The sequence below is a fragment of the Aulostomus chinensis genome, chromosome 16, assembly GCF_037954235.1.
Source record: "Aulostomus chinensis isolate RoL2024-O1b breed Wild chromosome 16, RoL_Achi_v1.0, whole genome shotgun sequence".
NCBI classification, from domain to species: domain Eukaryota; kingdom Metazoa; phylum Chordata; class Actinopteri; order Syngnathiformes; family Aulostomidae; genus Aulostomus; species Aulostomus chinensis.
In genome coordinates this window covers 14,271,348-14,296,967 of record NC_141335.1, presented here as the reverse complement: position 1 = coordinate 14,296,967, position 25,620 = coordinate 14,271,348, and the positions used below count along the sequence as shown (strand labels likewise).

Genomic DNA, 25,620 nt, shown 5'->3' with positions numbered 1-25,620 from the left:
CTCGTTGTCTCTCATCCGAACGACGATTCCACGCTTCTCCATCTCTCTCGCTGCTTCCCGTGCACTGTTGTAGGTTTTAGGGTCGTCTGACCAATGTATTTTAATCCTAGTCAGCGGAGTCTGGAACTTGATCCCCTTTTCTTTCAGCACCTTTTTTATTTCTGCGTAGGTTTTGCATTTTTGTACCACTTCGTTTGCATAGTCTTGGTCGAAAAAAATAGGCTTGCTGTTTATATTTATCCGCTTCTGCCATGCTTTCTTGAGTATCATTTACTTAGTGTCAAATTGGAGAAAGTTGACAATTATGGATTGTGGTAATGCTGCGGGTCTGGGCTTCCCCACCGTTGCTCTGTGTGCTCCCTGGATCAGCAGGTGTGTCTCCCCTGGCAGTGCCAACTCTCTCCTCAACAGGTTCTCCACAAAATGGGGCACCGAGTCGCCTTCTGCACCGTCTGTGACTCCGAAAATGCGCACGTTATTTCTTCGTGACCTTCCCTCCAAGTCAGTCAACTTTTCTTTAAGGTTTTTCTGTTCTTTCAGTGCTGTTAACAGGGCTTCTCTAGCCTCGATGTTCCACTCCTCAAGTTCTCCGATGTGTGTCTGTGCCTCTGTGATGCTTTGTTTATGCTCCTGTAGCTCCTTGCTATTTGCAGACAATTTGCTGTCTATTTGTTCCTTGAAGACGTTGAACTCTTGTCTGAAGTCAGCTTTGAATTCCTCCTTAAAAGTGGTAAGCTCGTTTTTCATTTCTTGTTTGAGCTCCCGTATGTCCTTTGTTATGCTACTTAGCTCCTCGTGCAGTGACACGGTGTTAGCTCCTAGCATCTCTTCATCGACTGACTTCTCCTCCATAAATAGCTCCTATTGTGCTTTGTTTCAGAGTTTTTGTGTCTGTCGTTTACTGCGTCTAATTTCCCCACTCATCACATGATTTATTTAGCTTTGAATTCAGTTTCTTCCTGTTTGTGGGGTATAATTTGTCCTCGACTGGCAGGAGCGCAGATTTAAGCTGCCATCTCTAGCGCCGCTCACCGGAAGTCCCCAGCATGGATTTTAAATGGAAGTGCAGTCAGAAAAAAATAGTCATGATCAAAATAATTAAAAATTGTGATCAGAAAAAAATCACCCTTCTATTTCAGTAATAAGACACCGCAGTGGAATGAACCGCAGTAAAAATCCCAGAGAATGAAAGTGAAACAGACGCCAAAGAAGAAGCAATGCACTTAATCCATTGTAAAATACAAGAATGTAGACATTGTTGCTCTGGTGGATGTGGATCTTTGACTTCAGTAATTGACCTTAACTCTGACAGATGTTTTTTGGATATGCAAAAAAGACTGACGGGTGAAACTAGTGCTGGCCCCAGACTGAGTCATGCTAACAGGCCCATGCAGATCTTTGTCACCATTCATGTGGTCAGACTTGGATGCTCTTTTCATCTCCATGCCCCAGATAAGCAAGATAAGGCTTCAAAACCTGACACCAGATGAGTGTGTGGAAGCTGCCATACAACTTACACCTAACCAAGAGAGCAAAACACTGCTGACTCAACTTTCCCAAGTAGCATGACTTGCAGTGGAGTCCTGTAGGCCCAGCCGAAAAGACAGATATGCAATCAAGTTGCTGCTTGAAATGGTGGCATGAGATTGGCAAATCACAATATTAACCAGAGAAAATTAGGCCCTGATTGTTGCCAACGGCCTTTTTTCGTTCCGTGAAAGCAGAACAGGTGTGGTTTTAACCAAACTAACAATGCTGGTAACGTGACCCACATGTCCGTCTGTTAGCCAACCAGAAATGCCTTGCATGCGGAGATGCGCTCATGGGCACGACTCCATTTCCAGGCGGTTTCACACTGAACGCACAAGGTGCAGGCTGCGCAGGGGAAGTCCATTCATTGTGTATGTGGGTGCGCTGTGACGTCACATGAGTGCAAACCAAGCCCAGCAACTCGGTAGCGCTGCGTGTGCTTGTGCCCCACCTCGCGCAGCGCGCCGCGTTCACTTTGACACTGCCTTCAGACATCGTTTTCTTTATTTAATGTGGGATTTTGACAGCTCCCTTTGCCTCCTTTTTTTAACGGAACTCCTTTCCGGCCGTGAATATTTTAGTGGAGCTGTGTTCCGCCCCGTTCCGGCTCACTTTCACCCCTGGTTTTAAGTAATAAGAGGACAACAAATCAACCCAAATAAACACAACAGAACCAAAAGTGAATAAATGTATGTACACAAAATTCATGAAATAAATACAAAATAAATCCAGTTCAGGTCAACATAAAAGGTGGCACAGTGGTGCAGTGGTTAGCACTGTTGCCTCACATCAAGAAGGTTCCGGGTTCTTTCTGTGTGGACTTTACATGTTCTCCCTGTTCCTGTGTGGGTTCTCTCCGGGTACTCCGGCTTCCTCCCATAGTCCAAAGACATGCAATTGGGGACTATGCTGATTGGATACTCTAAATTAACTGTTGTGTGAGTGTGAATGGTTGTCTGTCTATATGTGTTGGCCCTGTGATGGATTGGCGACCTGTCCAGGGTGAACCGGGCCTCTCGCTTGAGAGCCGCTGGGATAGGCTCCAGCCACCCCACGACACTTACCAGGGTAGTGGAAGAAAGTGGATAGATGAATGGATGGACGTCAACTTGAACAACTAATAAACCAAACAAAATTCCTAGGGCCACGACGAGCCCCAACACTGTTCCGCAAAGAGTCAAAAGTATGCCCACGTTACCAGTCTGCCAAAACAGCAGTGGGTCCAGTAGACAACTTTATTAATTAGGGGGCCTCACCGGCCTGGTATTACAGAGCGAAAAGCATATTCACATGGGACCGTCATGACAACACCCAAAAGGGCCCCTAGTGGGGCAACCCAGTCCCCCGGCACCAGCAGTCCACTACACTGCAGCAAAGGTCTGTAACATAATTAGTTGTTTGATCTATATAAAAGCCTAGCAATAAGAAGGATCAAATCGAATGGACAAGTGAATCAAGCATTAATTCATTTTTGGGTGTTAAAGTGAAACTGGCACTTGCCAAGCTTTTTAATATAGTATGTAGATAATAGAGGTGTGAATCTTTCACTCACAAAACAATCCGATTCAGATCTCGAGTCACAGGCTAGGATCCGATTCATTGCACTAACTGCAAAATATGACAGACTCAAAGAGAGTTTTATTACATACAACACAGTTAATACGACACAGTGAGGCACTGACCTTGACCACAGATATGTGGAAATTGACAGTAGGTGGGAGTTTAAAAGCCGAGTGATGATGACTAATATTGTATTTATTACAGCTGCAGTAGTAGACCCTCGGTTTAAGCACCTGTCTTTTCTGGATGATGCTAAACAAGACAAGGCCTATATAGAAGTCACACAGCTGGCAGACCGATTGAGTGCACTCAGCGCAGCTACAGGCACAGGCAAACCTGGAGGTGAGCAGCAATGTGTATCAAAAAAACAGAAAACTGACAAAGAGAAGGAGATTGCGATGCTGTTGTGCGGAGATGGTGAAGATCTGGTTTCTACAGAATCAGCTGGGAGAAGCACAGAAGAAATGAAAAGCTATCTTCAGGGCAAAACCAAAGTTGACTCTGGACCATTGGGGTGGTGGAAAAAAACCAAGACAGATACCCGAGCCTGGCCCGGGTGGCAAAGCGACTGCTCTGTATCCCTGCAACATCCACGCCATCTGAACGCATTTTCTCAAAGGCAGGATTTATTGTTAAGAAATCAAGAAGCTGTCTCCTTCAAAAAAACATGGCTGTGCTGGTGTTTCTGGCACACAACACAACAAAGTGTGGGTAGTTAGCAGGTAGTGGATGCTGATTATACTCTTTGTGAGAGAGTAACCATTTGTTTTTTCATTGTTTTTACTTTATTTCATTTTGGACATTAACAAAATTTTATAGTTTTGCACATTTATTGGAAATGGCTTCTTGTGGATTAGGGATGGATTATTGTCTATTTTTGTATTTGTTCTGAGTGAGCCTACCTTGTTGTGCACTTTATTTCGTTTCGGTTTAAAATGCTAAATAACGGCTAAATAACATAATTTTACGGTTTCCTACTGTGCACATGCATTTCTAGTTTTATTTATTGGATGTTTACATTTTTGTGAACCTGCTTTACTTTTCAGTTATGCACTTTATTTTGTTATCTGGTTTGTTAAATAAAAAAAATTCTTACAGTGGACTTGCCTTCTGTGTGTTTTAAGAGTAAAATTTTATATTAAAAGTCTATTTGTTTCTCAGCCGCGATGCTGAGCTCCTCTGTTAAGTCTCGTTCTGTGCGCAGGACATGTAGCGAAATGATAGTATCGGTCAATTATTATAACATGACAAAAACAATTGTCTAAATATTCCTCAACAGGTTTTGTGCTGATAGTTGACAGTATATTTTTCATATATAAAATTGTACCATACCATATGTTAGATGAGATCCAATTGAGACTGTGAGACCACAGCCTGGACCGGAGAGGGGTAACAATGCTGCCGTGCAGGGAGAACATAAGCCTGACCAGCCCTAACCATAACCTTTATCACAAATGAGATAATAGTGTCACAAACAGGTAATTGGTGATGTGGCAAGTACCACATTCCCACACCCGCTTTTATAATATAAAAAGAGCTGCACTGTCTGCACCTGTTCAGTTGTTCTGCAGAACTGCTCGGGCTTTGTACTCTGCAAGGATAATAAATCTCTCTGGACTCAACTTTGCTGGACTCCAGTGCTTATTTGGATTTAGAATTTTTCACTGACAGAACTTAGTTGTGTCTTGGAATTTGAAACTTTTTGAAACTTTGATTGAGAAAGAAGGTACGAAGGCTCAGCCAGGAGGAGGCCCACACCAGCTGGCCCCTGACTGGGTTTCCCACAGCCCTGCCAGCAGGACAATACCCAAATTACACAAGGAGCATAATAGATTGAATTGTTGCCCCATATCTCATAGTACATTTGGTTATCCCCAAATTCTGCCCTATTGGTTATCAGCAGTTCCCCAAAGCATGGCAAACATGTGGTTATAAGACCTGCAGAAGAAAACACCAGAGGAACACACTTTTTTACTCAATATTCTAAGTATGCATGATAGATGAGACAGTATAATCCAATGATCATGCTATGGCCCTATGTATGTTATTCATGTGATATTTACCCAATCTTGTTTGATTTTCAAACTTAATGTGATGTGTGTTGCTGCCAGGAATGGAACCAAAGCTGGGTTTATCACCTCCTGATAAATCACCTGGAATGGGAAAGGATGTTTTCCCCAGCTTTGGACTGCTGTTAAACCTCCATGATGGTGATTCATTCATCCTTTGGTGATCATTGTATCTGAGGTGGCATCTTCCCGCGAAGGAAGGAGGAATTGATTTTGACCATGGAATAGGGATAGTTTATGGGCAACACAAACCTTAGATTTCATCCCCTGATTTTGATTCATCTTAAAACTTGATCGTGTGAGTCATTCCCATTTTATTTTCATCTCAATTTAGTGACATGGAAATAGCTGACACTGGTTGAACCTTGCCAAAGGTATGCTCACGTCATTTTATTACTGGAATGTTACATGTTGGAAGAAATGTTGAAGGTTTGTAATGCTGACACTTTCACATTGTAATTTTGTAATATGGCTGTTCCAGATTTGGTGGGACTTCCCAGTCCCAGAGGAGGAAAATGATGAGGAATCAGGTGGGGTATAGGTGTGGCTGTTGAAAACCACGTGAGGGGAAATTCCCTCTGCTTCTGAAGGGTCACATATAATGGGGTAACAGTACATGACACATGTACCCCTGCATGTCCACATGGCTACTGGTTTAATCCAGCATAGGGTGTACTGCCACATACTGCATAGTACGTTCATGCATACAGAATAATTTAAAGAACACACTGTCAGAAGGCCTGTATTTAACAGAGGTAGATCAAGTCACAGAGATTTGTTGAACACCTAGCAGAACAGTAAAAGTGCAGACGGCAGTGGATTTGGACGAGCCCACATGGGGTGAAAAGAGTAGGACACTCCCCAGATTCTCCACTGTAGCAAGAGAGCTATGAAAAGTATAAAAGACAATACCGTGAAAATAATGAGCAGTTCGTTCCTGGGGATGGCTTGTTTGTCTTACTGCTTTTGTAAATGCACAATAAACCTTTTGCCAGATTTTTCTGTATCCATCAACTGGCTAAAAGATTTTTATTATTGAGATAACGATTGGAATAAGTCAGATCGGGGTCCAGAAGAAGTCAGAATTTTTATCCTCCTTCAGCAAATTTACCTTTGTCTGTTGGTTCTTATCTTCTGCCTCCACCCAAATCTGTATTACAGCCCCAACAGCCTCCACTTGAAAAAGTGAGTTGTTCCACACATGCAAGCCATTGTCATTGTCAATTTGTACATGCTAAGCCTTGATCATCATCTGGTTACATCTGGTGAATATCTAGCACAACACATGACAGAAGACAATCTAGTTGGGCCACTATTCCCATCACCAGGAAACAAAGCATCAGTACCCCAGGTAGTGACCATGGTTGGAATGACAAAATAGCAAAAATTAAAAGTGTACATTTTATGGGTTCGATAAGTTGGTCTTCACTGTGCACAATCTCACATTGAACTGGTGTTTATTAAATGAATCTCTATATTTGGTATTTTTGTTGTAGGACCTCTGTCTCAAAAAGCCAAATTTATTAAGTTATGAAAGCTATTTTTGTCTAATGGGAGAGCCTATTTTTCCTTAATATATTGGTTATCATATTAAGTGAGACCCATCAATTTGAAGTCTACCTTAAATCGTCTTGTATGACTGAACCAGGACATGGCCCACTATTGGACTATTAGTATTATTATGATCTAGTATTATTATGATCATTGTTGTTGGATGTATGAATTATTACGGCTGTATGAATGAACCAGGACATGGACCATTATTGGACTCTTAGTATTATTATGATCATTATTATTGATTCCTGATTGAATTTCCACACTGATTAATTATCCAGAGAATTCCTTTCCAATCACATGAGTATATATGATAGCTTAGCATGTATGATGTCTTCATGCTATGTGTTGTTTGAGAAATACACCTGAGAGACTTTCTGGGGTTTCTTGTTCTCAACTAGTCCTACACAAGAGGCTGAGAAATCACACTAGTTGGTGTCAAGCAGTCCTCCTGTGCTTTGAGTGAAGGTAAAACTACTTTTGGTACACAATGCAATACAATAGATAGAAGTAGAGGCCTGCTGAATTGACACTTTAGTTCTTGGACGATATTTACAAGGCATTTTGTGCTGACATTAAATTTCTTTCAGATGAACAGTTTTCTTTCAAGCAAATGTGGATCATACACAACTGATTATACACACAACAGTTATTAAATATGAGGGAACTGCAGAGATGCTCAACTGTAGCCCCACATGTTGACATTGAAGATCACACACTAACTCACAGGTAATGAAATGTAAATCACACCAACATTTACCATGATAGTTTATATATCCAGACCATAGAGATCCAGAATGCTATACATGCTAGTGAATTTACAGAGCCACCCTCTCACTGACCAAGCTAAAAACATGTTGACCAACTTCAGCATCCTAGTTTAGCATCTTAGGATGCTAATAGCTAGTCAGTTAGGTCAAAGCAGGAGATCAAACTTGGAACTCTGAGATAACAGACAGAGATCTGGAAGCCCGCCTCTTGCCCGTTGATGCTGGGATAGGCTCCAGAGAGGAGGTGCATGTCAGAGTGAACGCCACACTTGTGCGTGATTCAACATGGCGGCACATATCTGAAGATTCGAAAACAGGCTAGTTCTTTAACGCCAATTTACATAGTTAGATTCATCAAAAACTCAAACTAAGGTAAGAGATTTTCAACTCTCTCATCCACAAACAATCCTCAAAAATAAATCTGGAAGAAGAGACAGTGGAAAGTTTGCAGGGGTACGTCGACGAGCGCTACCACCGACTCGTCATGGGTAAGACCAACAATGCGGCGACCCCACTTCCTAAAAGAAGCCGTCCATCCAGCGCACCCTCATCGCCCGATAAAGATTTCGGAGACATCCTGGAATCAATGGACAAGAAATTTACAAGTTTCGACGCAAGACTCTCTCTGGTGGAAATCCTCCACAGAGAGTTCCAGGCTCTCCGTGAGTCGCTGGAATTTAGCCAGCTACAGGTGGCTTCACTGGCTGCTGAAAAACAAACCCTTAAAGCCTCCATTAAATCACTCACCGAGTGAAAGAGGCTATCCTCGACATCCAAGCTCGGAGTATGCGGGACAACCTGGTATTCTCCGGCATACCTGAGAAGACGGAGGAAGACCCGAGATGTCCATCAAAGACTTCCTCCACAAACAGCTAAAACTTCTGATGGAGACCGTGAAGAACATCTGCCTGTTCCCTGTCAGGAAGAGGTTCATCGACGGTGGATCCCACGCTGTCATCGCGGTGGATAAACTGTATGTTAACGGCCAGTTGTTCCGTGATCCGGAGATCACCCCTTGGCTCTACTAAAGCGCGTCTCCTCTCTCCACCCGGAACTCACCGGATTCAGCCGAGGATGGTATGAGCATGATTAAGGTTGTGGATGAAGGTAACACCAATTTCTCTCATTCTCTCCCTGCCACCTGACATGAACTGTGCGATTATTAGCCTTCTCCTTAAACCGGACAAAGACCTAGCACTTCCATCAAGCTATCGTCCAGTATCACTTATAAATGCAGATATTAAAGTCATCTGCTAGGCGCTAGCTAGAAGGCTCGAAAAGTAACACCTCACATAATACATCCTGACCAGACCGGGTTTATTAAAGGACGGCACTCTACCAACAACACATGTAGACTTATCAACTTGATAGACTACTGTAACAGTCAGAGCAAGGATGCCATAATTGTCACCCTAGATGCAGAAAAAGCATTCGACAGGGTAAATTGGAATTTTCTCCTCACCACATTACAAAAGTTTGGGTTTGGAGATAACTTTGTAAACTGGATCAAAACATTTTACCGCACTCCCAGTGCTTGTGTTAGAACAAATGATCAAACTTCTCCAAGCTTCACTCTCCAAAGAGGAACCAGACAGGGTTGTCCACTTTCCCCTTCCCTTTTTGCTATATTCATAGAGCCACTCGCAGCTGCAGTCCGGCAAAACAAAAACATCAAAGGAATTGATACTACAAATGTGAACCATAAGATAAGCCTTTATGCTGATGATGTATTACTTTTCCTACGAAATGCACAATCATCTCTCCCTGAAACGATAGCACTCATTGATAAATTCTCAGCCATTTCTGACTACTCAATTAATTGGAGCAAGTCAACTGTTCTTCCCATCAACTCAGGTTTCCAGAGTACGGTCGCCGCACCACTATGGCCAGGAAACATTAAATACCTGGCCATCAACATCTCTGCCAAACTGTCTGACTTGACACGGCTAAATCATACCGCCTTAATCAAAGAAATAGAGGACGACCTCACCCGGTGGCGCACACTACCCATATCACTTATGGGAAGAATAGCAACAGTGAAAATGATGATCTTGCCAAAAATCAACTATGTTTTCTGGATGGTTCCGACCCAACCTCCCCGGACTTGGTTCAAAACACTCAACTCTAACATCTCCAAATTTCTCTGGAAAGCTAAGCCACCACGTAGAAGCTTAAAGACTTTACAAAAGAGTAAAGACTATGGTGGCTTGGAACTACCAAATTTTTATAATTACTACTTGGCCAATAGATTACAATACATACTAAAATGGTTAAAGCCAAGCTCATTACACCAAGCATGGCTCGATATTGAAAGAACATTCTGCAAAGAAATCCAAATCTCTGATCTCCCTTTTATCAGCCCTGTTATCAAGCATCACAGCTGCTTTAAGTACGTTAGCATCAGCAACACCCTCATAGCCTGGTGGGAATTTCTCAAAAGCAATGGGCTATCTAACACCTCTTGCAGGCTCACACCTATCTGGAACAATCCTGACATCCTGCAAAACAAAAAAACAATACATTTTGCTGCATGGGCCAATAAAGGGATTAAAAAATCTAGAGCATATCTTCCAAGACAAAGAATTCATAGAATTCAACCAAATTACAGCAAATTATGGTATTAACAAAAACAAATTTCTGGAATATCTTCAGCTCAAATCTATAATACAGGCACGGTTTGACCTTACCCAGTTAGACTTAGAGCTTCCACCCAGAAAAACAGATTTTTTACAAATTTCACCCCCTAAGCTACTGTCTAAAATTAACACAATAGTTTCTACAACAGAATTTATAATCTCTATTCCTTTTGGATACAAATCTGCTCCAACACATTTAGAATGATTCACAGTGGTAACCTACAATTAATAAATTACAAGGTTCTCCACAGAACACATTACACAGGACAAAGGATGTTCCAGATGGGCCTCACACAAACAAACATTTGTCTATATTGTGCAACTGGCTCACCAGACTGCTATCTGCATGCTATATGGCTTTGTACACCTGTTAACAATTTTGGCAGGGGGTTTGTAAAGACATATCACGGTGGTTAGGGTACCCCATCCCCATCTCCCTCTCACTTTGTCTGCTCGGTGACCTCACTAATGTTAATATGGAAGTAAACAAATCCTGCATGCTCCTCACTGCTCTAAGCATCGCAAAGAAGGCCATCCTGATGAATTGGAAATCCAAGAACAACCTAAGCATTACTCAATATAGAAACCTTTTATTAGACCACATTTCCATGGGGAGAATGTCTGCTTGGGAGGAAAGTCGATCGTCAGAGTTCGAACAAATCTGGTCCCTGATAATTAAATCCATCACATAGTTTTGATGGGGGGGACTGGGCTTCGTGGCCCTGGCCCCGGGGCGGGTGGCTATGGACGCTGGCTACCTTGGGTGTCCGGTGGCTCGCTGGGCTGGTGGGCCCCAGGAGGGAGGGAGGTAAGGGGGTGGAGAGGGAGATAGAGGTGGATTGTTTGGTACCAGGGACTTACTAGCCTGGGACCCTGCCGCTCCCCCGGGGGGTCGCACCCACATTTGGGAGGGGTTTGAAAACCTCGGCCCGCCCAAGGACGGGCCGGGCCCTGGCGCGATGTCCTGGACTGCCGCCACTCCCGGACAATGGGAGGATGCAGGGGGACGTCTGAAGAATGGGGGCTGACCTCCTTGATGCTGATCGAACTGGGGGCCCTTACCATGGGCTGCTGGCTGGGGGTTCCGCTGTGCACCGGGGGCCTGGGCCCTCCCTGCCCTCGTGTTACATGTAACGTAACACAAACATTGTTTTTCTGAGTTGAACGAACCACTGCTGTGAAGTTCCAGTTCAAAACTCCAAACTAGTCCATCTAATCTCTTGTTCTGTGTTTTGGTCTCCAGGAGGATAATGAGCTACTGGCTCAGGACACACACCATCAACCTGCAGGACAGCTGTAAGTAACACACTGATATTCATTTGTGTCTGCATCTTCTTTCTCTGCGTCTCTGTGTCTCCTCCTTGTATCTAATGAGGGTTTCTATCTACCTGTATAGAAATCCTCAACAGTTGGTGAAGGAAGGTGCAGCTCCACCCATCACTTCTCCTGGCCCTACAAACGCCAACACCATCAACCTGGAAGTTCCCCAGGCAGTGGAGATTCAGGGTCCGTCAGTCTCTGTGGGCAGTGTGACACCTCGAGACACTCCTCATCTGCCAAAATGGATGAATGAGGCTCCTATCATGGACAATGGCCTCTCCCACAAACCAATGTAAGATCTTTCGGATTGAAGAAAAGTATTGTTTACTGACATGTTGGGTGATGTGGTCACCAAGTGACTCCTCAACAAACAAGCAAAACACATCCTTCCCATAGTTTCACACTGTAGTAACAGGGGCTCTCATGGTTTTCCTCTGTTTCCACAGAAAGAAGACAACTAAGGGCCAGCATGGCCCCTACATCAAGAAACCACCTAATGCCTTCATGCTCTTTGCAAAGGAGCAGAGGGCAAACATGGTGGCTGAGCTGAAAATAACAAACAATGCTCAGGTCAATTTGGCGCTGGGACAAAGGGTAAGTGTGTATACACTGTGTTACACAAAATTCACAGTTTGGTTAAACACCTGTCTGTTAAAGCACTTTATGATACAAATATATCCATCACTTAATATGTGTTGATGTTCATACACCTACATCAACCAGTCTGGAGGTGTGTGTATGTGTTTACTGACAGTGTGTTGTCTTGTGTCCACAGTGGAAGTCTCTGCCAAAGGCCATGCAGGCCACTTATTATGAGCAGGCCAAAGCAGAACGGGAACACCACGCAGAGATGTACCCTGAGTGGCGCCATAGAGACAATTATGTAAGTGTTACGTGTTCGTGTGTGTGTGAGAGAGAGAGACATGAACATGAACATGAACACACACACACACACACACACACACACACACACACACACACACACACACACACACACAAGGGTTTCTTTTATTGGATGTAAAGACTAATATTCTTGTTTTTGTGTAGGGTAAAAGGCTCAATGTGAAGTACAGGCGAAAGTGATTAGGACTGCATGACTGGAGATACAGGAGACCCTATCCCCCATTGCTCTGGACTGAGTCAGGACCACCAACATCTCCGCCTGTTTCCTGTGTTTGTGAATGTGTGGATAATGCTGGCAAAACAAATTAAACCCTCACTTTAACAAATTGTCTTGTGAATGATGTTACATTTATGATTTGTGTTATTATTGCCCCAATGATTGTTTTGATGAATTGCACCAGAGTTGTACTGAAGATGCACCGTACGGTGTAATGTACTTTCCCCTTTTATGAAAAAACAATAAAACAATCCTGATTAAAAAAGTGAGGAAGATATATTTATGAAGGCATTGATGCTATGGACTGGCCCACCTGTTCCATAATACACACACACACACACACACACACACACACACACACACACACACACACACACACTCTCAAAAGTTTGGATACACCTCATTCTATGTTTTTTCTTTATTTTTACAGCTTTCTACTGAAGACATTTTATTTGGAATTATGTAGCAAAAAAAAATTGGTAAATAACTGATATTATATACACTGCTCAAAAAAAGGGGAACATTAAAATAAAGCTGGAGTACCAAAGAGAACCCACACGGGCACCAGGAGAACATGCAAGTTCCACACAGAAAGATCTCGTTCCCCAACTGGGGCTTGAACTCTGGACATTCTTGCTCTGAGGCTGCAGTGCTAACCACTGCACCACCATACCACTAAAGGTAACACTAAAATACACATCCTAGGTCTGAATGAATGTTATATTCTTTTAAATACTTTGTTCTTTACATTGTTGAATGTGCTGACAACAAAATCACACAAAAATTATCAATGGAATTCTAATTTATTAACCCATGGAAGTCTGGATTTGGAGTCACACTCAAAATTAAAGTGGAAAAACACACTACAGGCTGATCCAACCTTGATGTAATTTCCTTAAAACAAGTCAAAATGAGGCTCAGTCCTGTGTGTGGCCTCCACGTGCCTGTATGACCTCCCTACAACGCCTGGGCATGCTCCTGATGAGGTGGCAGATGGTCTCCTGAGGGATCTCCTCCCAGACTAAAGCAACCGCCAACTACCAGACAGTCTGTGGTGCAACGTGGTGTTGGTGGATGGAGCAAGATGATGTCCCAGATGTGCTCAATTGGATTCAGGTGTGGGGAACAGGTGGGCCAGTCCATAGCATCAATGCCTTCATAGATATATTCTTTTGCTATGACACCATAAAATGATTATTATATCATATTATGAGATTAGTATTATATTTTCAAACTGATAAGTTTATTATTATTACAAGTTTAATCCATCAAATAATAATAATAATAATCCATCTACCGCATATCCTGTTCAGAGGTTTCTTTGTTTGTATATATTCCTTTTTAACATTCAAAGCAAGAAGATCAGCATCATACGCCTGTCACAGGCGGGTGTCACATGAGCTTTTTTGACACTCTTCAGCTTCCGTTGATCCCGCCCTCTCTGTCCAGTTGTCCAATTGCAGCTGCTCATACTTACGCCCCGGTTTTACCGCTAAAACCAAATTCCCTCCAGCTTTTCCACTGCCATGGAGCTCTTCTGAACGTGTGACGGAAAGTAACAGGCAGTGAGACAACAAGTAAGTTTTTACCAACGAATTCTCACATGACGTTATATTTATGTGTTAATAGTCCTCTGACATACTGTGCATGGATATCCTTTGTGGTTCCGTCCTCTCCCGTCCACTCTCAACATCGTAGCTAACTTTGTAGGATCAAAGATACATTTGTAAGATACAAATGCCTCTTCAACCTAATAAAACCTACATTGATCAAATAAACAGCTGTAACTTTCACTCAACAGACCGAACGTCTTCACCGGTTTACTGTTGACATCAGTTTGCCGACATGGCTGAAACTAACCACAATAATAACCTCCAGTGAAGCAAGGTTACCTCCACACTTACAAAACTTTTTAAAACGATGTACTGTTTTTTTGGCTTACATTTGTTGCATTGGAAGGTTCTTGTTTTACTATCGCCAATTAATGTAATCAGTAAAAAGGTAGCAAGTGACACGAAGTTTACCATTCATCACAAAATGAGCCCTGAGTAATTTTACTTTCCATTTCTTTGTGACTTAAACTAAATATTGCATTCACATTATAAAATACTCTTTTATATTCAGCCATAGGATACTGGTTATCAAGTGAATCAGGAATGTTTTTGAGCAAAGGAAGAGGCCAGCTGATCAATCTGTACATTATTACATTATTAATAGAAATATATGAATAGAAAAAAATAAATCCTCTTTTGAATGAAATATGAAAATATTTTTATAGCCATGGCGATAACACTTACAAGGAGGGGATAGTTTAATGTTGCTTCTTGTGTAATATCTCTGAAATATATATTCTGTGGCTTAATTTCAAATAAGTATGTAACTCAAATGTGTGTGGTCGTGATGACTGCGTATGAGAGTTAAATGTATTGTTGTTTTAACATTAACATTACCAGATTATCATAGTATGATCGCTTTCTCTGAAAATTCAGTACATTATACTGTTACATAATCATTATCAGTTAAAATGAATCAAAGACATGAAAACATATGGATTTTGTTGAAGCAAATGCTTTATTATTGAAACATTTTTTTCTAATTTTCACAGAATTGCTGTATTGTCAGACAATACATTTTATCAGCAAAGTATCCTGATCTCTTTATCATTCTACTATCATACAATTACTCTGATTGCAGGTGGAAGGCCTACTGCTGTTTCTGTTCGTCTAGTCTCTTATACTAATCAGTTTTTAATTACTGACACTTGCACAACTGAAAAATTTCACAACATCTAAAGTGAATAAATGCAGCTTTTCTATTAACACAGAAATTTAAAATAGCAAAAGAAACACTGCAGGGCTGTGTTCAATCCTCACTGCACTGTCCTTGTACGTTTCCTTAGCTAGTTCACAATTTAGCATGAAGGTATTGCCAATGAGTCAGAGTGCGCTCTGCTGGACAAAATATGTACAAACACTTCAAATTTAACCAGTCATTTTTTTTGCTCTTCATTATTCTGTAAAAACTATTTTCAGACATGTTGGCCAAAATAAATATCCGTATCTTTTTATCTTTAATAAAGTAATGCAGGTTAGAGCTCCATTTTAGAGGTGGATTAATATTTACCTCAGTGTCAATCACCACACGACAAGTGGTTTTCTTTGTCATTCTTCTTGTTTCTTGCATAGGTTCAGTGTAGTTTGGACCGGCAGTTGAAAATGGGAATCCCTGGACTGCTGCAGTTCATCAAAGATGCAGGAGAACCCATCAATGTGAAGATGTATAAAGGCCAGGCCGTTGCTGTGGACACATACTGTTGGCTACATAAAGGAGCATTTTCATGTGCGGAGAAGCTCGCTAAAGGAGAACCGACTGATCAGTGAGCTTTTCAATTACATTGTTTTAATTGAATGAGGGAAAAAATTGATTTTTTTTTTAAAAAGTGGTCTAAGTAATTTATTGTCCCCACCTCCCCAGGTATGTGTGGTACTGCATGAAATTCGTGGACATGCTGTTGAACTTCAATGTGAAACCAATTCTGGTGTTTGACGGACGCAATCTGCCTTCAAAACAAGAGGTGGAAAAGGCTCGGAGAGAGTATGTTTGATTCATGCATGTGTGTGAGTGTGTGGACAGAGGACAAGGTCCACTGAAATAGAGTTCATAGCAGCCGGCTGCTTAGTTTGACTTTGTGAACATGTTTGTTGTTAAGACCAAGGGGAAATAGACTTTTAGTTAACTGATAATAAGATGGTCACAAAGCTGCTGTGTAGAAAGTGTAAACTGGATCCAAGCTTCTGACCAGCAGAATTTATCCATTAAATTTGAACGATTTTAAATTTAATTTATTTCCATTTTTCGAAACGTGTTTTGGATCAGCATGCTGACCATAATGAACCGTAAATGAACATATGAACCACTCACTCATGAAGACAGGTGCCTTTTCCCCACATGGACTGGGCCAAATGCAGTAATTCAGGGTTTTAAGACTGGTTTGTTTGAAGTAGGGCTGAGCAATTTCATCGATTCTGCCATATATATCGATATTTTGTTTCCCCAGAGTATCGATTTTTCAGCCGCGAGTATTGATACATTAAGCCCCATTCAAATCCCCCGTGTCCCGCACTTTGCAGGAAGAGCAATTCGGTCTGCCAGCCGCTAGTCTTGCTGTAGAGCATTTCTAGTTACCCAGATGCCGACGCCTTTCTCATCCGGTTAAACGTCACCACCCGGACAAGGAAATGCGAATTTAACCGAGCCAAAGAAGCTGCAGTGTGATCCGAAACAAACCACGCTGGACAGTGACGGCGGTTGTTGCCACAAGTTCCCATTTTCTTCACAGAGGTCACAGAAAATTACGGAGTCCGTTGCCTACTTTATTTGCCAGGATTTGAGACCTTATTCGGTGGTGGAGAACACCGGCTTTAGGCGCATGGTGAACGCGATGGAGCCCCGCTATGCTATAGTCACCCACAAATTGGATTATTGGCTGCCATGGTTTATTTTTAGTGAACCTGGTGGCTAGACTGGCTTGTAGCTACCTCATATGTTCGGTATCAAGCTAAAAAAGCTGCCAAAGAAGGCCACTTGCTGCCCTTTAATTCTCCATTGTTCACTTTACTTTTCAAAAGCTTGAAAGCTACAATTTGCACTCGGTTTCAATCAATGAAACTAATTTTCTCAGCACATCTTTGATTCATTTTGTCCAGCATTTGCAAGCTGCCAGTCAGAGCCATATATTGTGTAAATGATGCTTTCAGTTCAATTAATTCAATCCAAGTCAATGCAACACTCACAAGACTCAGACATGGAACCTAACTTCTGTCTGATTACTGAGTGTGACCACTCCCTTTGTCTGTCTTTTCAAATCACATTCACATTCCAGTCATAAAGGTTTTTCTTTACAAGTGTAAGGGTTTTATTTCTTTTTTCTCTTGAATTTTTTCCTTCGAGAAACTGAGCAATGAAATCATGCTGTCTGCTGACACTTCTGGCTGCCTAACTTCTGACTGTTCAGAGGCAGTCCTTGTTTTTATGGAGGTTTAGCAAGTAATATTTCTACCTGTAAACAGGTGTGACGTAACAGCCCTACCAGAAACTTAATGCTGTAACATCAAGGCCCTAAACGTTCAAATCTTTATTGATATCCTAGTCATGAAGCTGAACTGTAACTGTGATTCTCCTGATTTTCTCTATGCCATCCTGGTGACTTTATTCATCGACCTTCCAGGCGCCGAGAAGCCAACCTACAAAAAGGTCGTCAGCTGCTACGAGAGGGAAAAATGTCGGAGGCCAGAGAGTGTTTCAACCGCTCTGTTAACATCACTCCAGCCATGGCTCATAACCTCATTAAGGTGAGGGCTTCCTCTCTCCTGTATGTTGAGAAAGAGTATGTTTTTACCCTCTGAACTAAACGATGATCCCATTCCAATGTATGAACTGTAACGTGAAAGATAATAATGACTGTGTGTGTGTGGAGTGAGGGAGGATTGAAAAGCTGATATTTCACTGTTAATATACAGATCGCCTACTTTATTTTTTTAAAAAAGGAGGAGGAAATGGTTTTCTGATTTATGTATATATGGTTAAGAAAGTTTAAGAGGACCTTTCAATTTATAATGGAAGGTTAACCAATAATAATGATGATTAAGCCTGACATGTGTACCACGTGCTGAACCATATGGTCCTGCAGGGACTGGATGAATGAATCAGGGTTTTATGCTGCACCTTCACTGTAGTTATTTTTTTTTTTTGCAGTTATGTTGGTCCTTGCAACTTGAATTGATTAATTACATTATGAGGAACTGCCGTCATCTTCTTCCTCGTACTAGAGAACTGTGATATTTGTGTAAATAAGTTCAAGTACTTCAAAAATATTTCTATTAGATTTCTTGAATTGGCAAGGCTGTGTAAAGGGAATTAAATTATATTTTGTATCACATGATGATTTTTTTTTTTAGATTTAATGTAGTGAATTCCTTGCATGAAGAATAGAAAAGAATAGAACAAACTTTATTGATCCCAGAGAGAAATGTTGACACTACAGTTCGTTCATATAAAACCCTCAATAAATATGAAACCATGCCTTGTTCTATCAAGCAATGATGGATGTTTGTAAACGATATCAGGACATCATGTTTTTGTTGACCCAGGCTGCAAGGGCGAGAGGAGTCGACTGTGTTGTGGCTCCATATGAGGCTGATGCTCAGTTGGCTTACCTGTCTAAATCTGGTTTGGCTCAAGCTGTCATCACAGAAGACTCTGACCTGCTGGCGTTTGGTTGTAAAAAGGTATTAGTCCTATATCTGGGGGATGTTTCCCAGCTGCAAACATATACTGTAGCATGTGCTGTTCTTGATAGTATGTCCTTCAGCACACCAAATGCAATTCAAATTAATCATTTGTTCTTATTTTGCAGGTGATCCTAAAAATGGACAAGCAGGGCAATGGCCTAGAGATTGATCAGAATAACCTGGGCCGCTGTCGCTCTCTTGGAAACATTTTCACGGAAGAGAAGTTTCGCTACATGTGCATCCTGGCAGGCTGCGACTATCTGGCCTCATTGCATGGCATAGGCCTGGGCAAAGCCTGCAAGCTGCTGAGGCTGGCCAAAGACCCGGATATCATCAAGGTGAGACCAGAGGATGAGACAGGGAACCTCGCATGCTCACTGAAGGCCAGATTCCAAAGGTGCATGTTGTGAGACCAATTTTTCCTTCCAGTACCACTTCTAATACCTTCAAAGATGAACTAATTTCTTATATGTAATAAAAGTCTGATATAACTGAGCTAATCAGAGAGTCGCTGGATCCCTGTCTGGACTAAAAAATGATACCAAATTGGTGCCTTGCATAATCCCGAATGACCCCCATTTTTAGCTGGTATCAGGCATTTTTAATAGTGGTATTTAGATCAGAACAACTCAAATTTGAGTTTTCTGCAAACTACTGGAAACTGACAGTGAGTCAATAGCTGTTAGACAGCAGAAGTTTTTAATGCTTTTATTTCGTTAGTAATTATAACGCTAGCTCTCGGCAGATCTCCAGCTGCAACCTGTTGATTGTGAACTTTGGTTGCGGTGTCAGGTGATCAGAAAGATGGGCCAGTACCTGAAGATGAACCTGGTTGTCCCTGAAGAGTACATGGAGGGATTTATCAGGGCCAACAACACCTTCCTCTACCAGCTGGTCTTTGATCCTGCTGGGAGGAAGGTCATTCCCCTCAACCCGTACCCAGAGCATGTTGACCCGGCTACCCTCACCTACGCTGGAATGTATCCTGCTTCACTCATCATTTTTTGCACAAAAAAATAGACTGATTATCTGCATGACATGCTCACCGTTGTGTCCTTAACACAGTTGAATATAGTAATTTAGGAGATAACACAGGCTTTCAGATGGCCTTGGGAAACCTTGACATCAACACAATGGAGAAGATAGATGACTTTAGCCCAGACAAACCCCTGTTACAGGTATCACAATTATTTAAATGAAACATGATTAAAATAATATGTCCTTTCTATTTTTTAAAAAAAGGATTTTTTTTAAAAAAGGAAAAACTTTCTTTTTTTTTTTTACAGCCATCAAAACCTCGCAGTCACAGCTGGGAAAAAACCTCAGCTTCCACCTTCACTGGACTCAGTATCTGGAGCAAAAACTCTAAGCTAGCCTCTGTTTCTCCTCCCCTGCTTGCTGCCTCACCAGACAGGCCTCCTTCCACCAGGGGGAAGGAGAGAGTTGTCGGCCTGGCTGGTCTGAGGCTTCCCTGCAGAGAACTGCAAGTGAAGAGGCCCAGAGAGGGTGAGTTGGTCACATGCAGGCACTTTATTATTGCTTTTGTTAACACACTCAAACACAACAGGAGCCACACAAGTTTATATTATTATCCTGGTTCTAATCTCATTGTTTGACAGGTGATGGTAATGGCAGTGGCGATGATTTTTCTGATGATTTGACGAGAATTAAATGTCCACATTTTTTGTTGTATGTGTTGAATGTGAATATTAATATTAGTGTTTATTGGCCTAAAAAATGTGCAAGAAGAGAAGTGGGAGTAACAAATCAAAAGCAAATAAGAACCTGAGTGAAAAACAGGCATTCAGGAGAGTTAAGTCAATATAAAGCAAGTATTTATCAAAAGCAAAACACCACTCATCATAAGGTGCTCTTCACAAAACCAATGAAGAATTTAAAGTAACAGTAAAAGCTACATTTTAAAAGATCAACTGAGGAATGGTAAACTGAAACACAAAAGGCCTAGTCACCTGATCAAAATGGAAAATGAGTCACTCTGAATACAAGGAGTAGGTCACAAGATATTAATTATGAATACAAATCCCTTATTAAAATGTAAATAGCCAAACCTATTAATTCCTTATCTACATTTCTCTTTTTTGCTCCTGTAGACTTGACTCTATCAGACCTGGACGTTCTGCAGCTGTACTCCACCTCCAGTCCGAAGCGATCTCGCTCAGAGCAGCAGACACCAAAGTTAAATTCAACATCACCTATGAGTCACCCAAGGCCCCACAACCGCTTTGCCACTCTACTGCAGAGGAGGAATCAGGAAGTTGAGGAGGACAGCCAGGCCACACGCAGCAGGTGCTCAACTCATGACTGACTACTGCGTATGTTTACCCTACCTTGGTTTACTTGAGAATAAGGAACTCAAGCACTCAGACAGTTACGTTCCGTCCATCCATTTTCTACCACTTATCCTGCTAAGGGTTGTGGGGGTGCTGGAGCGTACCCCAGCAGCCTTCGGACGAGAGGTGGGGTTCACCCTGGATGGGTCGCCAGTCCATCGCAGGGCCAACAGAGATAGACAGACAACCATTCACACTCACGCCTACGGTCAATTTAGAGTATTCAATTAGTTGGTTTAACTGGTCCCCACTTGCATGTCTTTGGACTGTGGGAGGATTCCGGAGTACCCGGAGAGAACCCACACAGGCACAGGGAGAACATGCAAACTCCACACAGAAAGATCCTGTGCCCGAGCCGGAACCTTCTTGCTGAGAGGCGGCAGTGCTAACCACTGTACCACCGTGCCACCGACAGTTAAGTCATACTGTGTAAAAAGAATGCTTAAGCTAAGTACATTTGAGTGGGTTATTAGTGGGGTTTCCACAATAGTAGCATTACAGCATTTTGTCATTTTAATTAGCTCAATATGGTGCACAAAACAAAACTGATTTAGAGCATCATAGTGATTACTTAGTTGGAATTACACAATTACTGACTTGTGACATCACTCACAAAAAAAATTATAGGTTGTAACTGCACCTCAAGTACTAACAGGATATCAAACAAAAGGGTATAGAAGCTGTAAAGAAATATAAGCCCTAGAATATTTTTGGGGGGAAAAACACTCCCAAATTTTGTTATTATGTTATTGTTATGTATCTAATTTATATAATATGAAAGGTTCACATTTTTAGCAATTTCATAATTGATACTCACATTCCCTTTTTTTTAGGTTTTGGAATAAAGCAGTGTTGTTGTTTTTTAAACCAACAACGTCAAATGCAACGCCCGTGTGTGTTTAACGCATAGTTATTTAAAAGAGAGAGGGATGTCACACCTTTTACCAGGGAATTGACCCTTCATGTGAAAAAGCACGCTTTACTCTTCATCTTGAAACCAGTGAGTGTAATTGATCACACAATGGTGTTATTGTGCTCCACTGAAATGTGAATGTTGTTTTTTTTGTTTTGTTTTTTAGATTTTTCAGTAGTTCCCCTGCAGCTGATGGCTTGAGCACTCAGGAATCTGCTCGGGGGGATTTTACTCGGGGTGTGGAGCTCAGAGCTGGCAGTCCCCCTGAGGACAAGGCCTCCCCCAGCACCCCAACAATTGACAGTGATAATCCTGATGTCCTATCTGTGGATACACCTAGCCCACCTGTATCCTCACCCATCACATCGCCTTCTATAGCCAGTCGGGGCCTCAATCTGTTTAATTGGACTGGCAGTCCTCCTTTAACTGAACAATCAATAACTCCAAAGTCCACTTCAGACCTTACCGCCCTGCAGCAGTTTCACTACAAGAAGGAGAGTTTCACCTCTTCCTCAAAGACTTGCCCCTCACGACTGCCCTCTACAGATGAAGACCCAGAGGAGACAGATGATCTGGCAGAGTCCCCTCCATCCCAGGACAGTGCCTACTTCTCTCAGTCCCAGCCTTACCTCCACAAACAGGAAGAGCCCACCCACAGCTTCCCCTCCAAGTACCAGGAGGATGCCACCTCTGTATGTTTGAACAAATATCTGCACATCCTGTGTGATTTGGTAGAAAGCCATTTTGGTGACATGGCTTTGTTGTCTTTCCTGTGTTTCCTCAGCAAAGTAATTCAAGCAAAGAATCTGAGTCAGAGCAGAGTCCCCCAAACTCAGCAGAAGTGGATAAGAAATTTGGCACATTGAAATCAAAGGTGGGTTTCTACCTCTACAACATGGTACAGAGTGTGGGTGATGCTTAACACTTTGAAGGTTGTCCTTTTTGTAGCCTCTGCAGTTGATGGTTGTTGCAGCCTCCCATAGAAAGTTGCAGAGGAGGAAAAAGATCAACAGTGAGTGATTCCTGAGGAATGCGCTGGTTTGAAACGGGCAGGGAAGCGTATTTCTTAAAGTCCATGGCAAGGTGTATCAAAGAAAGCAAAAGCATCAGTGATAAGATAAGTCATTCTATGAAAAATAATGGAAATTTACTTACCTGCATATCAGAGTATACAGTATATGGCCCAGTGAAGATCAAGTGAGAAAAATCTCTAGATTTCCTTTAAAAGATGTTTATGTTGTATCAAACCATGTAGGTTATCATTAGTTATGACGATATGTATGCTGATACATTTTGATATGGTTTATTATTCATTTGTGAACCCAAGTTTCAGAGAATGTATAATCATGAAAATGGTCTTCAAGGACAAGGAAAAGTCGCGGAAATTTACTGGCAAAAAGTTGTGTGTGATATCAAATACTGATGTTGCCAAATGTGGCAACTTCATCGTGGTTAACGGAAACGCGCATTGCACCTAGCCGTGTTTGGATAAGAACCTGTTAGTTAAAGTGTTGTGTTTTTTTCGAGTTCATAGAATGTTATTTTATTTTCCCTCAGTTTCCATTAAGTCTTCTGTCAATATGTTTGTCTTTTAAGGTTGCGGGTCTCTCAAAGCCCAAGTTCAGCAGTCAGGGTGCAGCAACGAAGGCGAAATCATTAGGCCCAGCCAGAGCCAGTGGACTGAGGAAGAAGTCTGTGGGTTCTAGTAAATCCAACATTGAGAACAGCCCTGGCGTCCAAGCCACCATCAGCAGCCTCTGGAAAAACTTCAGCTTCAAAAAGTAACTATTTCATCAAATAGGAATACTTTATTATGATTTGAACGTTGCTAACAAAAGAGGAAGAGGAGTCATCTGACTGCACACTATGGTTGTACTAATAAATGAATAAGGAATTGATGCCTTGTCATGCATTCACATTAAGGGGATAGTCCAGCCCAAAATAAAAATTCAGTCATTATCTGCTCACCTTCACACTTATGGGAGGTTGAGGGAAGTTTTGTTTATTCCACAAAAACTCTGCTGAAACTTCACAGGAAAATTGATCTCCTAAGCCATTAAACTGAATGGTGATCAAAAAATACATAACGAAATATGTAAAATGGCTCCACAGTGCTCCTCTAGAGTAATCCAGGTGTCCTGAGGCCTCCACATGCCAAGTTGTTTTAAAAAATGCCACTAATGCCTTTTTGTAGTCTCACTGTAGCCTGTAGCATCTATGACACCATGTTTATTGAGGCAGAAGCATGCACAGCTTTTAATATTTATGAGACCCTTTTTTCAGGTTTCTTTCCTAATGTATAGTAAATTTTGAAGTAGTTCTTAGAAGATCTGAAAATGTATGTTTCTGTCTACTACTGCTATGCTCATAGTAGCAGTTTCTCCTCCTTCACACCAAGATAAATGCAGTGTTGCCCTCATTTTATCAGTTTCTATCAAAGCTCATATTAACATGTATTATTTAGTGGAGGTTTTATACTCAAAATCAAAATCCTGACTTTTATTTCAGTTAAAATCTTGAAGTGCAGTTGAGCTGGAAAGGAAACCGGAACAAAGCAGTTATCTAACAACACATCATGTTTATGGTGCTGACAACACTGATCAGTGACATAGTCTCTGCTGCTGTAAAGTACCTATCCTGTTGTGTTTTTCAGAGATTCCCAGAAGATGACTGTCTCCAGTTAAAGACAACCTCCTGGCTCCGTAACTGTGTACCACCAGCTTCTGATGGATGGTTTAAGTATTTCCCACAGGCTTGAGATGTCTGTGTGGGCAGGAAGATTTTAAACATACCATGTATGTCCATGAGCTCTCATCAACATCTATTTCTTGTTAATGTATAGTTCTTAAATAAAGCTACTGATCCCAGTGTATGCTGTGTGCCTCTTCTTTGCTTTGCTAACAATGCACAAATTGGATTGCATCACAGCTTGCTGTTGTCTATTGCATCAACACAGCAGTCAAGGAATGTGTCGCATAGTAAGATGGCTGTAAAAATGCACAATGCATTCTTGAGTCTTTACTGAAAACACAAATGCAAGCTCAGGAATGTGGTGATAAGGCTGCTGGCTTCCAACATATTCAAAATATATACAGAGGAAGCCAGTTTGAAGCCTCTGAGCTGAAGCTTTTAAGTTGTTTCAACTGCGGAGAAGTGAGCCAATAGCCGATAGAAATGATGTCAGATTTAAGTGCGCTCCAAAATTTTATTTTTTTTTCTCTTTAGTAGAGTCATACATTACCCAAACATGACAACCAACACCTGTCTGCACTATGCCGAGTAGGTAGAAGTAAATGTCACATGATGAACTGATGCTCTGGTTCACAACGTTCTTACCCCGACTTCTTCAAAGTGTACTTTCCCCTTCATTACACACTGGTGTCAGGATTCATTTTTTCCCCTCTTATCTATAGAGGTCAAAAGTTTAATCTCAGAATAACACCGCTTTAGCTGAGTTGCTGTGAGCAAAATCATTTTTTTGTTGTCGTTTTCATTTTGAGAAGGTCG

At 41.7% G+C, this 25,620-nt stretch overlaps 2 protein-coding genes across 2 annotated transcripts; both read left to right on the top strand.

The window, feature by feature from the left end:
• The first annotated feature begins 8,325 nt into the window (after window positions 1-8,325).
• Window positions 8,326-12,708, top strand: LOC147247631 (transcription factor 7-like). Its single transcript, XM_086181327.1, has 6 exons — window positions 8,326-8,456; window positions 11,363-11,419; window positions 11,516-11,731; window positions 11,886-12,033; window positions 12,215-12,322; window positions 12,487-12,708. Exons 1-6 carry the CDS (start codon window positions 8,326-8,328, stop codon window positions 12,520-12,522), a joined length of 696 nt encoding a protein of 231 aa, XP_086037453.1. The 3' UTR covers window positions 12,523-12,708.
• A 1,263-nt stretch (window positions 12,709-13,971) lies between these two features.
• On the top strand, window positions 13,972-24,990 carry exo1 (exonuclease 1). The gene is made up of 14 exons (XM_086180286.1): window positions 13,972-14,136; window positions 15,745-15,935; window positions 16,034-16,153; window positions 17,787-17,910; window positions 18,709-18,846; window positions 18,975-19,187; window positions 19,642-19,829; window positions 19,925-20,027; window positions 20,136-20,355; window positions 20,961-21,156; window positions 22,280-22,805; window positions 22,898-22,987; window positions 23,710-23,894; window positions 24,767-24,990. The coding sequence occupies exons 2-14, from the start codon at window positions 15,775-15,777 to the stop codon at window positions 24,795-24,797; spliced, it is 2,295 nt and encodes a 764-aa protein (XP_086036412.1). The 5' UTR covers window positions 13,972-14,136; window positions 15,745-15,774; the 3' UTR covers window positions 24,798-24,990.
• Window positions 24,991-25,620: the final 630 nt, after the last annotated feature.

Excerpts from the sequence above, each read along its gene's own strand:
- LOC147247631 (XM_086181327.1), top strand. The coding sequence starts at position 8,326 with ATGTCCATCAAAGACTTCCTCCACAAACAGCTAAAACTTCTGATGGAG. Across the intron at positions 8,457-11,362 it reads GTCATCGCGGTGGATAAACT|GAGGATAATGAGCTACTGGC; the intron begins GTATGTTAACGG and ends TTTGGTCTCCAG. Across the intron at positions 12,034-12,214 it reads ATTTGGCGCTGGGACAAAGG|TGGAAGTCTCTGCCAAAGGC; the intron begins GTAAGTGTGTAT and ends TTGTGTCCACAG.
- exo1 (XM_086180286.1), top strand. The coding sequence starts at position 15,775 with ATGGGAATCCCTGGACTGCTGCAGTTCATCAAAGATGCAGGAGAACCC. Across the intron at positions 18,847-18,974 it reads TGGCGTTTGGTTGTAAAAAG|GTGATCCTAAAAATGGACAA; the intron begins GTATTAGTCCTA and ends CTTATTTTGCAG. Across the intron at positions 20,028-20,135 it reads CAGACAAACCCCTGTTACAG|CCATCAAAACCTCGCAGTCA; the intron begins GTATCACAATTA and ends TTTTTTTTACAG.